This window comes from Panicum hallii, chromosome 2 (genome assembly GCF_002211085.1).
Source record: "Panicum hallii strain FIL2 chromosome 2, PHallii_v3.1, whole genome shotgun sequence".
Taxonomy (NCBI): Eukaryota; Viridiplantae; Streptophyta; class Magnoliopsida; order Poales; family Poaceae; genus Panicum; species Panicum hallii.
Genome location: NC_038043.1, coordinates 44,777,473 through 44,794,115, shown reverse-complemented (window position 1 = coordinate 44,794,115; position 16,643 = coordinate 44,777,473). Strand labels below are relative to the sequence as shown.

Sequence of the window (16,643 nt, the reverse complement as noted above, 5' to 3'; positions counted from 1 at the left end):
CTATTTGGATCTTAATAAATCCGGTTTACACGCTCGAATTATTATAAATATTCAATTTTCAACCTTTAACTATAAAATCGGATAATATAGTCCATCCAACTGTTGAAACCATGCAAATTTGATCTTTTGGGTGGTTTCAAAGGTTGTTTTTCATTTTGTGAAAATTAAAAATATACAATTTTAAACTAAAAAATTGATAAGTAATTCATTTTAAATCAAAAATATTAAATGGATATTAATAATTTTCTAAAAATGTAACATATCTATTGATACTCTACTTGTCAGTTATCAGATTTTTTTATGTTCATAGTATTTGGTTGCTTATAGTTATACCTATTATTTTTTAATAAATAAGTTTAAAATAGAGCAATAATAGATAGGTTACATTTTAAAAAAATTGATACTAGTTTCATATTTTTCTGATTTAAAATGGATTAATTTTGATTTTTTAGATCTAATTAGAATCTTTATTTTTAAAAAAATATAAAACCATCTTTAAAACCATCCAAAGAGCCAAATTTGCATGGTTTCAATAATTGGATGGTCTATTTTACTCGATTTTATAGTTGAAGGTTGAAAATTGAATTTTTGTGATAGTTCGAGGGTCCGGATTTTCCCCTAAATTTTATAATGAATGCATTGGCGAAACGGCCCAGCTTGCTTAGCAGTACTCGGGCCGATACAATGCAAGTATTGGCGAAAGAAAATCCTTCTTTCGTTGTGAATTTTCGTGTTCTCTCTCTGTGTTTTGTTCACACATGCTGGAGTCATTTACTGGCTGCAGTCATGTACGTGCAACATCAGGCTTCAAGGTGTTGATCATCACAACATGGCGCAAAAGATTATTCCAGGTTTATTGACTATCTGAAAGCTTAAACAACCATTCCACGCAGTTAACTCGTCGGCTTCTGTGGAAAGAAAAACATTCCACGCTTAAAACAAGTAACTAGGCCTGACATCCTACCTAGTACTGGATCTGGATGTCCCGAGTACTAGTGCTAGAGCCGGCGGGCGGTCTGAGAGACTACCTACGGCTCTTCTCCCAGACGCAGTAGCCATCACCGTGGGCGGCGATTTTGAAGCCCGGCGGGATGACGCCGCCCACGTCGAACCGCGGCCCAATCTTGGCGATGACTCTCTCGTCGACCATCGCGACGTACAGGTCGCTCTCCGCCGCCAGGATCCGCAGCTTGCTCCCGGCTTTGATCCCGTTTCGCCGCCGCACCGCCGCCAGCGCCGTGATCTCTCGCTTCAGGTTCCAGTCGAACACGTGATCGTAAAACTACACGGCACAAAACAAACAGACAAATTGTACGTACGATGAGCCGATCAAGAAAGCATTATTGTGCAGGCGTAACAAGCTAGTGAGTAGCTAGGGACTTACGATGCAGGGGATCCCTGGGTGCGTGAGGATGTAAGCGTAGCCCTGCATGACCTTGTCCGCCAGGAACGGCCACATCCTCTGCGTGGACCCCGTGTCGTGGTTGTCCACGAACGTGACCGCCTTCTCCGGCAGCCACCCGATCATCCCGGGCGCCCTGCCGTCCTTGTCCCGCATCCGCCACAGCTCGCCCTGCACCGCGGCCTGCAGGACGCCCTTGGTGGGGAAGTCGAACGCCGTGACCGCCGGGCCGCCCACCTCCTTCACCCAGCTCACCAGCTCCCGCCGCTTGTCGTCCTGGCTGGCCGCCGGCTTGCCGTCGCCGTCGTAGCTCAGGGAGTTCCATATCTCCGCGACCACGAAGCCCGGCCTCGCGTTCCGGACGTACGCCCTCGCGACGGCCGGCGAGTACCCCTTGGCGAAGTCGAGGCGCCACCCGTCGAACCCGACGCCCTTCTGGAGCCAGATGAGCCACTCGGAGAGCTCCCGATGCACGCGCGGGTTGAGGTGGTCGATATCGGGCGCCGCGGCGAAGTCGGCGCCCGTGTCCGGGTGGCCCGTGCCGTCGGAGTACCTGGTGTCGTCGCGGCAGATCATGCCGGGCCCCCAGTCCAGGCGCCCCGGGGGTCCGCCGCCCCGGAAGATGCAGTAGACGCCGCGGCGGTCCTTGTAATCGGCGCTACGATGGTTGATGACGACGTCCGCGACGCACTTGACGCCCCTGGCGTGGAAGGCGGCGATGAGCGACCTCAGCTCCGCCCGGGTGCCGTACCTGGAGGCGTTCAGGTCGTAGAGCCGGCCCGGCATGTACCCCTGCGGCGCCACCGAGTGCGACGGCGGCGGGAGCCAGACGTGCGTGGTCCCCGTCGCGGCGATGTCGGCCACCTGGCCCTTAAGCGCGTTGTACCAGCCGCCCTGTTTGTTCCAGGATTCCCAGTTGAACCCCTTCAAGCACGCACAGTACAGTACACACCAAATGAACAAACCAGAGCACGGTTAACTACTTGCGTACACGTCACACGTACGTGTTTAATTGTGTGCGAAATGTTTTGTTCAAATTAAACACCTGGAACAGGATCTGTGTCGTCGTCTGTGCGTGCACGTCGGGCGTGAGGCAGAGGAACGCCACCACGAGTGCGGACAGCGAGACCAGTTGCTTCTCCATTGTGCAGTGTACTCTGCCTACCTGACTACGTACGTTCACGTACACTTGTGTGCTTGTGTTGTGCGCATCCTTTTTTTGGATATACAACGAGTACTAGCAACTTGGCAGGGTTTATATAGAGACAGCGGCCGGGGTGCTCCCCGTCGTCCGTCCCGTTTGTTCCGGATAGCTCGATGGGACGGATAAGGCAGCAGCACCGTCATCCTCGGCGAAGAAGCTAGCGCGCAGCCGTCTCCTCTGCTTGGTCCGCTACGAACTACTGATACCAATCCTCTCCGTCCTTCAAACAAAGGCAGAGAATAAGCGGTGAGGTGGCCGCGTTGTACATGTCCACAGCCTCTTTTGGCTCACCGCATCAACAAAGTACTAGCAACGAAACCATGGTTGAAAGCGTGCGTGTTTGGCCTCAGCATGCAATGCAGCGCGGCGCTGGCCGATGCCATGTCGCCCGCGGCCCGCTCATCCCTGCCATTCCGTAGCCTCTTGTGCAAAGGGCACGCAGGCACGTACGTACTCGCTGGAGTGGTCGTGGCAAGGAAGCAGGATGGAGCTGCAAACCCAAACGTGCCCCAAAGTCTGACCCGCCACGCGCCGCCGGCCTTCGCCATGCTTCTTCTGCTGACCTAGCCGTCAGCTAGCTCTAGCCAAATAAGCAGGGGACTTGCTTGGGGGGTCGTTATGCGGATAAGCTCTGCGGCTCTCTGTCTTTTTCTTTTTTTTGATAAGGCGGCTTCTCTGTCTTCAGTCATTGCTCGACGAGTATAGCTCCCGTACCGTACGTGTAGGATAGGAATAGGATGCCGATCTGGGCCAGGATAAGCATTATCCTTCGAGATCACTGCTCGTTGGCATTTGTGCCGCTTCAGTTGGGCTGCTGGGATTGGGCTCAGCTCTAGCCGAATAAGTGATCTTGTTGAGGCCTAGCTGAATTGGGCTTTCATTCCCACTCGATTTTTCGATCGAGCCCTTGAAGCCCAATTTCGTCTCCCGATTCAAATCTCTCATTCAGGATCCAAACGAACTGCTCGAGACCTCGAGTCTCTATTTCCTTCCCTCCCATTTTCTTGTTCATATAGTTCAGTGAACCTGTGTCAGTTTAAACCACCAAACGTTCGCCCAGTTATGTACAAATAATGTCCCTCCTGTTAGTGATGGTTCCACGGATACTGATCCTCAACAGATTAGGCTAAGCCGAGTGCTCGAGTAATCATGCATATAAATAACCAGCGTATAGGATTTTTTTTTCTTGGCATAGCATAGTGTTTAATGAAAATAGAGAACAAAGCTATATTTTTATATTTTTATAGAGATATAGCTTGGACTCGACATCTTAGATTAGAAAAATTTGCGCTCGTATTTTTTCCACTCTCATAGAGATAAATATAAAATTGTGTTTCAACTCTGCTTCCGCTGCATTGCACGTGCAGTGGTTCACTGGCTCGCATGCAACAGCCAGGCTCAGCTGGGACAGACCGTATGCGTGCACACTCTTGTCGTTTGTTTGCATGAATATACGGATACAACATAAACACAGTAGATGTTTGATTGTCGGGAATCTTACACGCGACGTCACCTCTCACGTACGCACTCGCGTCTCGCGTGAGACAGGCTGCGAAGAAACGCAATTCATTTTCATTTCTCGGGAGCCTGGCTCGCCGTGTCCTTCTGCACGCCGAGGTAGGTGTCCAGGCGTCCAAATGCATGCTCGCATCCCGCATCGCAGTCCATGAGCCAAGCTAGGCTGCATGCAGCCAACCAAACACACCCTTATCAGTCCACAATTCTCTGATTCTAGACACAAGGGAAGTGATTTGTAGGGCAAGCAAAGCGCATGGAGCCATTGCTTTGGATATCTTCGTCAATAATAGATAGAAAAGTATAATAAACTTTGCTTATGATTATTTTTCTTATGTTGGTGAACTTTTATTTCTATTGTGGTGAATCAGCTTTGAGGCTCGTACTTGCTGTAGGAACTTGAAGCATAAAAGACTGCAAAAGGAGTTTATGGCTTTGCTCTTTGCTTCTCCGCTTACAACCCTGATCAGCTAACTGCTAAATGATTGAACTGTCCGAAGACTCCTGTGTTTGCCTGGTGTTCTTGCGCTGGTGTTGTTGGTGTCTCTCGTTATTGTTAGGCAGTGCAGGCTCCACTCTTTCTTCGGAACAACCGAACCAACCACTTGGCCACCGCTGCACCCGACATCACTGTGTTTCCAAAAACTGATCCTAACTTACCCAACAACTTCACCGCACTGAAAGCTATGGCCATCACATCTCCCGTACCAACCCGAGAGGAATTTGCGATCACATGCCCATCACGTCGCGTCGCCGTGGAAAGCAGCCCCGCCACCGTACCCGCGGGCGCATCAAGGAGAGCGCACACCTGCCGCTCCACGGCCGGCACACGGGGCGCCACGGCGCGCCGGCGAGGATCCCTGTCGGGCAGGCAGCCGCAAGCACACCGGCCGGATTCCGCGCCACCCGCCTCGGGATTCCTCGTGATGGCGACTCCACGTCGGGGATCGCGCGCGGGCGCGGATTCCAACCATCCAAAGGCAGCCCGGCCTGATGAGGGGCCAGGGCGGCCGCTACGTGTGGCGCGCGAGCGCGGCGCCCCGCCGCAGGGCTCCATTTGTCCCCGCGAGCCCGTCGGCACTTGGCGGTAATGTTCTAGTGCAAAGCTTACGATGCAATGCTATGCGACGGTCGCAGCGTAGCTCGCAGTGGCCATGGGCCGCGACAGAGCGGGCGAGCTCCCATTCCGAGCACTAGCTAGCTCTAGGGTGATTCTTTCCTAACCCGTGGAGTGGAGAACCACAACCACGAGGCTCCGATCGAGACCAAGACAGAAGAAAACTTGGCGAGAGCTAGCGAGCTAAGCCGTACGACCGGGCCACGCAGATGGATCTCTAGAAACCGCTGCTCCGGCCAGCAACGGCGGCGACAGGACAGTGCTACGATTCGGCCGATCAGAACAGTGTCCCTTTCGGGATCCCATAATTGGTGCCGCGGCCTTTGCTGGATTTGGTGGATCGGCGCTGTAGTTATCTGCTGATCTGCCATAATCTTTTCTCCTCGTTCCTGCGTTTCATCTCGTCTGCGTCCTCGGCTAGCTCGCCGCTTTTTTCGGCTGTCAAGTTCAGACATGGATATGCCACTGCGGATATATCGTTGTCCAGGCGTGGGTTGACACATGATGGATGCTAAAACCTGCTGAGGTTGGTCGCTTTATCCGATGCGGGGATCTGCAGTTCGTTCGCCATCACCGATCGATCGCGCATTCCCGTGGTTAGTGGTGGTGCGCATTGGCACGTAGCTCGCTCCATTGAACTCCTGCTTTGCGCAACTAAGATCGAGCGTTCAAGAGATCGAGGAGGAGGGACTGACAGCACTGCTACGCCCACTTCATTGTATTGCTGTTTTCATCCACGACCACGACTGAATAGTAGCTCAGCTAGCAGGAATCGGATCAAGCAGCTCAAGTTCATGCATGCGCTGCATCATTCTCCTCTTTCAGACTTTCACCGTCGCATGGCATCGCATGCCTGTTTTTTTACGTTTAAGCATGTAACCCGGCCTCCCGGGTGTCCGTGCCCCGTCCGAGTGGCGCGCCGCGCGCGGCCACTTGCCCGTCGCCGCCGCGCCGTGTCGAGCCCTGGCGCGCGGAGCGGGATCCACACAACCCGCGAGCATATTCGATTCTCACGTCGCGTCACTCGCCGCGCACGCACCGGTGATCCAGCGCGCGCGCGCGTTAATATCCGGCGGCGGCACCACTGGCCGGACGGGCACGAATTCTCCAGCTTCCCGGTAGGCCGCCAACGGGAGCCGGCCACCCGCCACCGCAGGCCCGGCGACTAGGACGTGCAGGGCATAATGCCATGGTGCCGTCCGGCGCCCCGGTCCCAAACTGGGCCACGCCTCTGCGGGCGACCACACGGATTTTTATTCCCTCCTACGTATCTCTCCATCATCTTTCCCACGGCCGGGCCTATCTAGTGTGTGTGCGCGTTTCTACTTTTGGTGACCTTTTGAGAGTCCCGCGAAAGCTGGACATATCCGTATATGGAATGCCAAGCGGCTGCACAAATATCCATCCGGCCGCGCGCGCGTACGTGCGTGGCGGAGGGTCGAGTCCGTGTTCCCGGCGGCCGGCGAGAGATGGATAGTGTATCTGTATTACATGTGTGGGCGCATGCAGTGTGGAAGCGGGGGATGCACGCATCTATTTGGGCGCGACGCAGAATCGTAGATCGCGAGACGTATCGGAGGGAGCGGATGGATATGATGGGGATTTGGTCGCCGCGCCGTCTCCACACGAGGGGGGCATGGTCGTGTAGGAACCAGAACCAGTCGTGCGTGTTTGCGAGTGTGATGTTTTATAAAAATTTTTGTTTGAGAGGCGAAAAATACTTATTAGAATTTTTCAATGAGCTTATCAGATTGAAGAAATGAGAGGCGCTGGAACCACATCTTCTATGGGCTGTCTTCTTGGATAAAGACGAAAAAAATTATGGCTTCTTTCCCTACCGCACCGTCTCCACATGAGGTGGGCGGTGGTGTACGAACCAGAGCCAGTCGTGCGTCGTACCGTCGCTACAGCTTGCAAGTATGATGTCTTGTAGGCCCCTTCGCTTGAGAGGCGCAGATACTTATTAGGACTCTCGATGGACTTATCAGATTGAAGAAATGAGAGGCACTGAACCACATCTTCTAAGGCTGTTTTTCTAGATAAAGGAGAAAAAAAGTTACGGCTTCGTTCTCGCCGCGCCGTCTCCACACCAGGTGAGCGGTAGTGTATGAACCAGAGCTAATTGTGCGTGGCGCCATCGCTACAACTTGCGAGTGTGACATTTTGTAGGGGTCTTTCACTTGAGAAGCGAAGATACTTATTAGGTACTCTCAATGGGCTTATCAGATAGAAGAAACGAGGGGCACGAGACCACTTCTAAGGTCTGTCCGTTTGGATAAAGGCGAAAAAAGTTACAGCTTCTTCCTCGCAGCGACATCTCCACATGAGGTGGGCGATGGTGTACGAGCCAGAGCCAATCGTGCGTGGCGCCGTCGCTACAACTTGTGAGTGTGATGTCTTGTAGTGGGCCTTCGTTTGAGAGGCGAAGATACTTATTAGGACTCTCGATACGCTTATCAGATCGAAGAAATGAGAGGAAGAGGTAGGGAACCACATCTTCTAAGGTCTATTTTTTGGATAAAGGGGAAAAAGTTACGACTTAATCCTTGCCGTGCAGTCTCCACACGAAATGGGCGGTGGTGTATAAACCAGAGCCATTCGTGCTCGGCGCCAACGCTACACCTTGCGAGTGTGACGTCTTGTAGGAGCTCTTTGCTTGAGAGGTGAAGATACTTATTAGGATTCTCGATGGGCTTATCATATCAAAGAAATGAGGGGCACGGAACCACATCTTCTAAGGTATATTTTTTTAGACAAATGAGAAAAAGTTACAGCATCATCATCTGTGGAGGAATCGGACTAACAATCATTATGTAGCTACACTCATATATTCATTACTACCACCCCATCACCGCTGGGTCTAAACCTCCCATCATGGCTGGTTTAGCGTGGTATTGGATTAGAGTTGGTGGTAATAGGATCGATCATCACCGCCGGTTCATGATCCGGCGGTGAAACTCTCTCATCACCGCCGGTTTGAGCCATACCCCGGCGGTGATGTCTAGGTTTCACCGCCGGTTTGTCAAACTGGTGGGCTGTGATATATTTTTTAAAAAAATCTATAAAAAATTATAATGATGGTTTTCTAAAAACTTTATAAAATATTTATGATGATGGAAAAAAACAAAAAAAATTATACCCAACCACCGCACGATCAATAATCTTAACATCCAACGTTCATAATTTTTGCACATTATATGAGAAATGTGCAACACTTGTAATTCGAAAACCACAACCCCATGCGTCACATGACCCCTCCATACCACTACACTACATGGTCGCATGTGCCAAGTGATTGGATATTATTCATTTATACTACTTTTCTAAATTTTATATGGGATACTAAGATTAAATAAAAATATTGTCAACTGCAAAATTATAGATCTCATCGAGTACTACAACTTCGATGTTGACCTTTTTTTATTTAAGATCATTTGATTGATCTAATAATATATATTTGATATTTGCGTATATATTAACCTTGTGCCATGTTACAATTTTCTATCGTATGAATGCTCATATACCCTCATGTTTATGTTGGACGCTGACGACGACAGCAGCAGCAAGAAGGTGATAGCTGAATAGACTGGGAAGGTGGTTCCAGAGTGCATGTGATCTTGTGCTCATCTCTCCACTGAATCTACTGAAATTTCTATTTACGCTTTGGCAGGCTATCGTGATTTACTTTTGCCCAGATGCACAACAATAATGCATCGTTCTTGAAAATGTATCTGCTAACCGCGTCGGTTTAGGGTGCCATGGCGTATAGGCACGTACATGCGCAGCTGTGCACGATCGTTTGTGCTTGTCTGCTTGCAGCAAAAAAATCTTCCCTATCCGTGCATCGACAAGCACGCACAGACTGATCCGTACCAACTTGCAAAGAGGTCGGTGCCCGCGGGATCCCGATCCCTGATCCTGAACATGATCAATCCCCATCACGTTGACGCCATTGCCAACTTGCTGCACAGTCGCAGCGCACGCCATCACCCGTCGAGCACAAGGCGCGCGAAAAGGTCTGTTTCGGAGCCATATACGTGGCCCGCGCCGCGACCGGGACGGCCGGCGCCCGCGGGGAGCTCGGGGACGGCGACGGGGAGGCCCAGGCGGCGGCCCTCCAGGCACCGACATGGGCCAGGGCGACCGCCGCCGCGCGTGATGACGCGACCTCCCGCGGCGCGGTCGGTGGACCGTAGCGCCGCGCGCGGCCACTCCTCCCTCCCGGCCGGCGCGCGCGGCTGGCCAGTCGCGCCGTGGATGTCGCTCCACACGCGCGCGGGGGCCCAGGTGATCCCCGCGCGCGCGCGTCAGCGTGCCATGCGGGCGTGCCGCCGCTGACGTGACGGCTTCTGGTCTTGTCGCGGTCGTTCATGTGCCCGCGTGCGCGCGCGCGGGGACGGATGGTTGGGTGATCTAATGAGATGCCTGCCGGGGCGCGCGCGGTAGATGCCATGACGACCACGGCGTCCACGCACGGACGCCGCGAGGTGTGTCCGGGAGGACGCCGTCCCGCGCCGGGCCGCAATATCTTTCGAGAGACCCACGGCGGCCGGTTCTAGAGCAGCCTCAAGCTCGCTGCGTCCGACCGCGCGGATCTCCGCGACAGCGACGTCGACCGGCGGGGCACCACCACCGCCGCTGGCCCAGGCGCAAAAATCCAAGTTAATGTGTTGGTCGTCGCGCTAGCTAGCTACACGGACGTGCCTCGAGCTCGATCACGTCGAACAGCGTTTGGAGGCGGCATGCTTACACACACACGACGGGAACTGGAATATCACAGCCGTGCGCGCGGCGTCCAAATCTCAGGTACTGTGCACTGAGCTTTCCGGAGAAAGGCGTTACTGTTAGCCAAGTTGAGGTCCCAGAGTGATCTTGATCAGTCTATAGTTTAATGAGCTTGCTTATTCGGTCTCTCCGCTTGATCACAACAAGATATGGATGGTCAAAGCTTAACACTCGCTACGTAGTTTCGTGTCTACTCCGGAGTATTGGCTCGAAGGATTCAATCCGATATATATGCGGGCATCCACATCTGAAACCAGTTTTAGGGCTTCAGAACAGGCATGATCCTGGATTTTCATTTGAAGACTAGCTAGGTGTTCTTCCTTCCCTATCTTTCGCTTTTCAGGATTAAAGATTCAGTCAGGTCTAGCGGTTTCCTTCGACATTCATACATGCAGTAGCGGTAGTAGATTTAAACGAATTCGGCATCCACACGATCTGAATGCCATACTTTCAAAACTTATTTTTGATAGGAGCTGCGCATAAATGATGCTTGCTTGGATATGATCCTGTGGTGGATGTCCGGGACACGTCCGATCACTGAAGAATCATGCAGTGCAGGGATGCATCAGGCACAGAGCAGGAAAATAATCTATTGCTGCTCGTCTGCCACAAATGTAACTGTTTCACTACAAATTAAATGAACCAAACAATGCAATCATGTGACATCCTTGCATGCGATTTAGTCGGGCAACATGGCCTGTGAATACATGACAAGTATCTAAACCCTATAGGTTGGTTTGTAGCTCAAGTTGCCCCAGAGTTCCAGAACACGTACGCTCGCGAAGAGAAGAAACACACAAATCTCAGCTAAGACACAGATACATACAGTAGCTGTAAGCACTAGACAGCAAGTGCTACGCGCCTCTAGATGCTACCATTTTCCTCGTCAACGATGCGGCCTTTGGAGATACAGATAGAGTAAGTATCTCAATCGAAAAAGGCATTCGCAGAGATATGCATGCATTGTGTTGTGCATGCCGTACTATACAATCATCAACGCCATCAGATGTTACAAATAATCTATGGGTTTTCTCGAAACAGTACTCTGCAAACTGTGAAAGGGAAGTCACTGGTATGTTCGTGATCTTCGTCTCTGTGCCATCGCCGCCATGAAAACGATCATCCAGCAACGGCATGCGCCTCGGCGCTCCTGCTCGCAGGTCGCGTTCCTTCGATGCCAATGGGTTCTCCCGCAAGTCGCGAGCTGTTCACGTCCTGGAACAGCGGCGGCAGCAGGAGCCGGCGGTGTCGACGGCCGCGCGGGGAGGCAACCGTGCAGTTCCCGGCCGTGCGGGGGGCGCAAGGGCGCGGCCGCCCGGAACCGTCTCGAAGCCCGTCCGACCTGGCCGCGACGGCGACCCGAGCACGCCGGATTCGCCGAGGGGGGTGGGGGTCCCCAGCCCGCGGCTGGAACTCTCGGGAGCCACCACCTGGCCGATCCGATCCCGCGGCGGATACGCGCGGCCGCGCCGCTGACGCGTGAGGCCCGCGAGGCCGCGGAGGTGGGGGGTGGCCCTGGCTCCGGGGCTTTTCGCTCGTCCTCATGATTGGCGGCCCCCGCCTGGCGGAGACCACACGACAGACCCAGCTGGCCGGCGGGGACGCATTATGCTCGGCCGGTGCTCTCGTGGCACGTGCTGCTTGGCCGTCCGTTCTGGCGCGGGCGGCCCGCGTGGAGCCGGATCGTCCAGGGGCCCAAGGTGTAGCTGGTGCCACTTGGTCAAATAATCTGACGTCGTTGGATCTTTCGTGCACCGGTCAGATCTCAGGCACTGTGAATCTGTTATTGAAAACTAAGAGCGAGCTGGTCTCTGTTTTTTTTAAAACAAAATATGTTATAGGCCAACGTTTTAAATAGCCGGGTATAACCCGCTAACATCATAACTGCAGCTCTGCTACTAAACAACTTAACTGTCCATTTAAAACCATGCATAGAGCACATGAAAGTTGCTGCTTCACAAGCTTATCCCTGCCCCCTATCCTGTCCATCCCAACCAGCAGCAGTTGGGTCTCCCCATCTCTCCTTAATTTCTTCAGTTTTTGGCCCGAGCTGTATGAGGCAAAAAGTCATCTTTGATTTGTATTGAGGAAAATAATAAGCAGCATAATACAAGAAAGCATTGTGTTAAAAAAGAAACTTACAACCGAAATTGACAAAATTTTCTTCACAACATCTATCGCAACTATGGCCATCCTATACTGTTCGAACCAAACAAGATATGGACGGACACAATTGCACAGGAATTTTAGAAACTGCAATGATGGTCCTTCCCAAGAACAGATTATAAAATCATTGGTATTTGTTTTTACCAATTATTACTTTATATTGTACATCTATTCATTCCCAGCTGTGCAATATACCAAGGTTTGCACTAACAACTTTGTGTACATACTTTTAAGGATACCATTTTGTGTGATTTGCTTTATTATTCTTTACGATTTTTATTTTCGTTTTTGATAGAGGAGTGCTACAACTGTGAGATGATAACCTTTGGATATTTTTATTGGATTACTGGTAAACCCGGTCCCTACTTTTCTTTTTAGTCACATTATCTTTTTTTATATTTTTGTGGGTTTCATAGTAGTATGAATTGCATGTATTAGAAGTGGTCCTTTTAGTATAATTCATACCTTTTCTCGCAACTACAAGTTGAACGCACGCGCGCGCACATACTTGTAAATCTTAGCACATATCTAGATGACTGGCCATATATATGTAATGTAGGCACGCTTTGTCCACTGACCACTAAACACATCCAGGTGTACCATCCATGCCGAGTCTAGGACTTGAACCTTAGTGTGCATGTTCTAACTATACTCCATTCTCCATTGCTACTCCATAACGCACTTGTACTCCATTCTGAGGACGCATGACTAATGGTCGAGTTGATAAAATATCTGTTGCATCTTTTGGAAATATGATAAAAGAGATAAATTGGTGCATAACAAATAAAGTTAGTGTTGATATAAAACAATGAACATGGTGACCCATGCTAAAAGACATTCAAGGATGTTGTGGGCAAATAGTCTTTCATATCAGCGTCTATTATTTTTCTCTATGAAAATGTACTACAATTGCCATACAATCTAATACATTTTTACCATACTAGTAATCAAAGTAAAATGGTTTGAGTGGTTTCATAAAACGCGTCATATATTTATATTTACGAATAAATGAAGTGGTGGGAACACAAAAAGATCCAACTGGTTCCAAAATCAAAATGCCAGCTAAGATTTGTGCTTCCCCATGCTTAAGCAGGGCTTATCCACCCGCATGCAGATTTTGACTTTAACAAATGTGTTGAGACCTGCCAGCGGCGCTCCTTCTATAAATACCACGCAAGGCCCTCCCTCGCCCTCCACCAGTCGAAAGATCCATCCACCAAAGATTTTTCTCCTCTGTCCCTCTCTCGGTCTCTCCCTCTCCTCACAACCCTCTCCGTCTCTCTCTCCCTCTCCTCCCAGCGACCAACATATAAAGCAGGCACACACACACAACGCAGCGAGCAAGAACCAAGAAACGCAGCAGCAGGCCATTCAGTCTGCAATCGCAACTGATCTGCTCCTCAGCAAGATCAGTTGGTTGGATGGCCTTCTTCTTCGTCCTCTTGTGCAGCTTCATTTTTGTAGCCATCGCCTCGTACGTCCACTACGCTCGCCGGCGGAAGGGTGAAGGTCAGGGCGGCTGCGGCGGCCATGAGAAGGCTTCCTTGAAGCTGCCTCCTGGCTCCATGGGCTGGCCTTACCTTGGCGAGACCCTTCAGCTCTACTCCCAGGACCCCAACGTCTTCTTCACCTCCAAACAGAAGAGGTACGGCGAGATCTTCAAGACGCACCTTCTGGGCTGCCCGTGCGTGATGCTGGCGAGCCCGGAGGCGGCGCGGTTCGTGCTGGTGACACAGGCGCACCTGTTCAAGCCGACGTACCCGCGGAGCAAGGAGCGCATGATCGGGACGTCGGCGCTCTTCTTCCACCAGGGCGAGTACCACCTCCGCCTCCGCAAGCTCGTGCAGGGCGCGCTCGGCCCCGACGCGCTGCGCGCGCTCGTGCCGGAGGTCGAGGCCGCCGTGCGCTCCACGCTCGCCGCCTGGGACGGCCGCGTAATGAGCACGTTCCACGCCATGAAGAGGGTAAGCATGCATGATTATAACCTCCAGGGACCATGCATCATAGCCAGCGATGCCGGTAACGTCGGATTGGATGGTGCTGAGAAAATCGTTTCTCGCTCTTACGTTTCAGCTGTCGTTCGATGTGGGCATCGCGACGATCTTCGGCGGACGGCTCGACGAGCGGCGGAAGGCGGAGCTGAGGAGGAACTACTCCATCGTGGAGAAGGGCTACAACTGCTTCCCCAACAGCCTCCCGGGGACGCTGTACCACAAGGCGATGCAGGTACGCGACGGCATTCAATCACAGCTGGTCTATCTAGTACCTTCTGGGCGTTCCCTGTCTCGGCAACAAACAACAGTGCATGACATGCGAAACTGTTTGGTCGGCGCTGTATGCAGGCGCGGCGGCGGCTGCACGGCGTGCTGAGCGACATCATGCGCGAGCGGCGGGAGCGCGGCGAGCTGGGCTCCGACCTTCTGGGCTGCCTGATGCAGTCCCGGGGCGACGACGGCGCGGCCCTCCTCACCGACGAGCAGGTCGCCGACAACATCATCGGCGTGCTGTTCGCGGCGCAGGACACGACGGCCAGCGTGCTCACCTGGATTGTCAAGTACCTCCGCGACCACCCCAAGCTCCTGGAGGCCGTCCGCGCGGAGCAGGCGGCGGTCCGCGAGGCCACCGACGGCGGGAGGCGGCCGCTGACGTGGGCGCACTCGCGGAGCATGGCGCTGACGCACAGGGTACATACGTGCGATCTGTTATTCGTTCCCGTATTTTCTTGTGGTTACTGATCGATGGCGCCGTCATTCTCCGTTTGTTCCCAACCATCTCATTCCCATCCGGTTTCTTCAGGTGATTTTGGAGAGCTTAAGGATGGCGAGCATCATCTCGTTCACATTCCGGGAGGCCGTGGCTGACGTGGAGTACAAAGGTACGCACGTGCCGAGCCTGCGGCCGACGCGGAGCTACGTCACCGAGGAGGGCGCTGCCTGGCACTCCTTTTTTTCCCTCTCGACCTGCATAATTAATTCTGACTCGGATTCCTTGTATTTCCTTGGCATGTAGGATTCCTTATCCCCAAGGGGTGGAAGGTGATGCCGCTCTTCAGGAACATCCATCACAGCCCGGACTACTTCCAGGATCCACACAAGTTCGACCCTTCTAGATTCCAGGTACATACGGGTCTCGTATCCTCTCACCACTGTTGATGTGGATGCCAAGAAACCACTGGAAATGGTTCCTGTAGTTGGATGCTAGATTTGCAATCTCCCGTTGGTCAATACACTACTCGCTCTCCCCAATTCACAAACGACACTACAGCATACAACCACACAACCTCGAAAGTCCTACAGTCTTTATCCTCCTTGTTATTAATCGAAAGGCAGAGCTCTTCCCATTTTTGTAAAATAAAAGTGAAAAAAAAGAATTGCAGAACAATTCGCTGACGAACCAACCCCTCTCCTGGTTGTTTGTGAATGCAGGTTGCGCCGCGGCCGAACACCTTCCTGCCATTTGGGAGCGGCGTGCACGCCTGCCCGGGGAACGAGCTGGCCAAGCTCGAGATGCTGGTCCTCATCCACCACCTGGTCACCGGCTACAGGTGCGCGCCCCTCCTCGCTGATCCTCCATATATTCCCCCTTGTCCTTGGGGACCAGAACGCTTGGTGCCACTCCATTGGCCACCCCTGGCCCCGCACAAGACTCCACGAATCCACACCATGCATGCTCCAAATCCCCAATACGAGTGCATCGATCATACCATAAGCTGTGGGTCCGTCCAGTGTTGTCACGAGCTCGCTGTCCTCTTGCGCAGCTGACAACTACCCCTGGTCTGCTCCTATGCGAGCAGCACGAGCACTGATCACAGCCGCATCACGACAGCTCGGCGATCTTGCGCTGAGATTCTGATTGTTGTCTCGTGTGCATGCCTGATTTGCAGGTGGGAGGTTGTTGGATCCAGTGACGAGGTCGAGTACAGCCCATTCCCCGTGCCCAAGCACGGCCTGCCTGTCAGGTTATGGAGAGAAAACAGGACTACTGTGGACCGAAAGGGTGGTTGTGAGACGATGATGTTGAGGACATGATAGTTCGACACTCAAATTAGGCATTAATTTAACCTAGCTAGCTAGAGAGTTTTTTGTTTCTTTCTCTCCTATCTTTTCCTTTTCTTTGCTTGCCCTTCTCCTGATCAAATTAAGTTGGAGGAGAAGAAACGGCAGCTTTCTCTTCTCTTTTTCTTTACTTGCTCCTGATGATGATGGAAAAGTAAGCTATGTGCATATCAATCTTTCAGTATCGTTGATACATTCACCCAAACAAGGGAGCAGCATTGCCCCTTTGTTCCTACAATTTTGGGTTATCTTGCTGTCTTTTGAGCTAAAGAACTTCCTGACAAGCTGAAAATAATTAGCGATGTGCAAAACCGACCCCTAAACCTTAGCTAGAAAATGCACTTGAATCAAAGTACTATAGACATGGGTGCTTGCATTTTCTAAAAAAACACCAGGTAC

At 52.0% G+C, this 16,643-nt stretch overlaps 2 protein-coding genes across 2 annotated transcripts; one reads left to right on the top strand and one right to left on the bottom strand.

Moving 5' to 3' along the window:
• Positions 1 to 892: 892 nt before the first annotated feature.
• LOC112882136 (alpha-amylase isozyme 3A-like) lies at positions 893 to 2,570 on the bottom strand. Its single transcript, XM_025947124.1, has 3 exons — positions 2,448 to 2,570; positions 1,385 to 2,326; positions 893 to 1,282 (listed from the first exon to the last, which is right to left on the bottom strand). Exons 1-3 carry the CDS (start codon positions 2,544 to 2,546, stop codon positions 1,025 to 1,027), a joined length of 1,299 nt encoding a protein of 432 aa, XP_025802909.1. The 5' UTR covers positions 2,547 to 2,570; the 3' UTR covers positions 893 to 1,024.
• Positions 2,571 to 13,380: 10,810 nt separating this feature from the next.
• On the top strand, positions 13,381 to 16,428 carry LOC112879339 (abscisic acid 8'-hydroxylase 3). The gene is made up of 7 exons (XM_025943574.1): positions 13,381 to 14,153; positions 14,263 to 14,415; positions 14,532 to 14,873; positions 14,986 to 15,064; positions 15,199 to 15,305; positions 15,615 to 15,733; positions 16,073 to 16,428. The coding sequence occupies exons 1-7, from the start codon at positions 13,611 to 13,613 to the stop codon at positions 16,215 to 16,217; spliced, it is 1,488 nt and encodes a 495-aa protein (XP_025799359.1). The 5' UTR covers positions 13,381 to 13,610; the 3' UTR covers positions 16,218 to 16,428.
• The last annotated feature ends 215 nt before the right edge of the window (positions 16,429 to 16,643 follow it).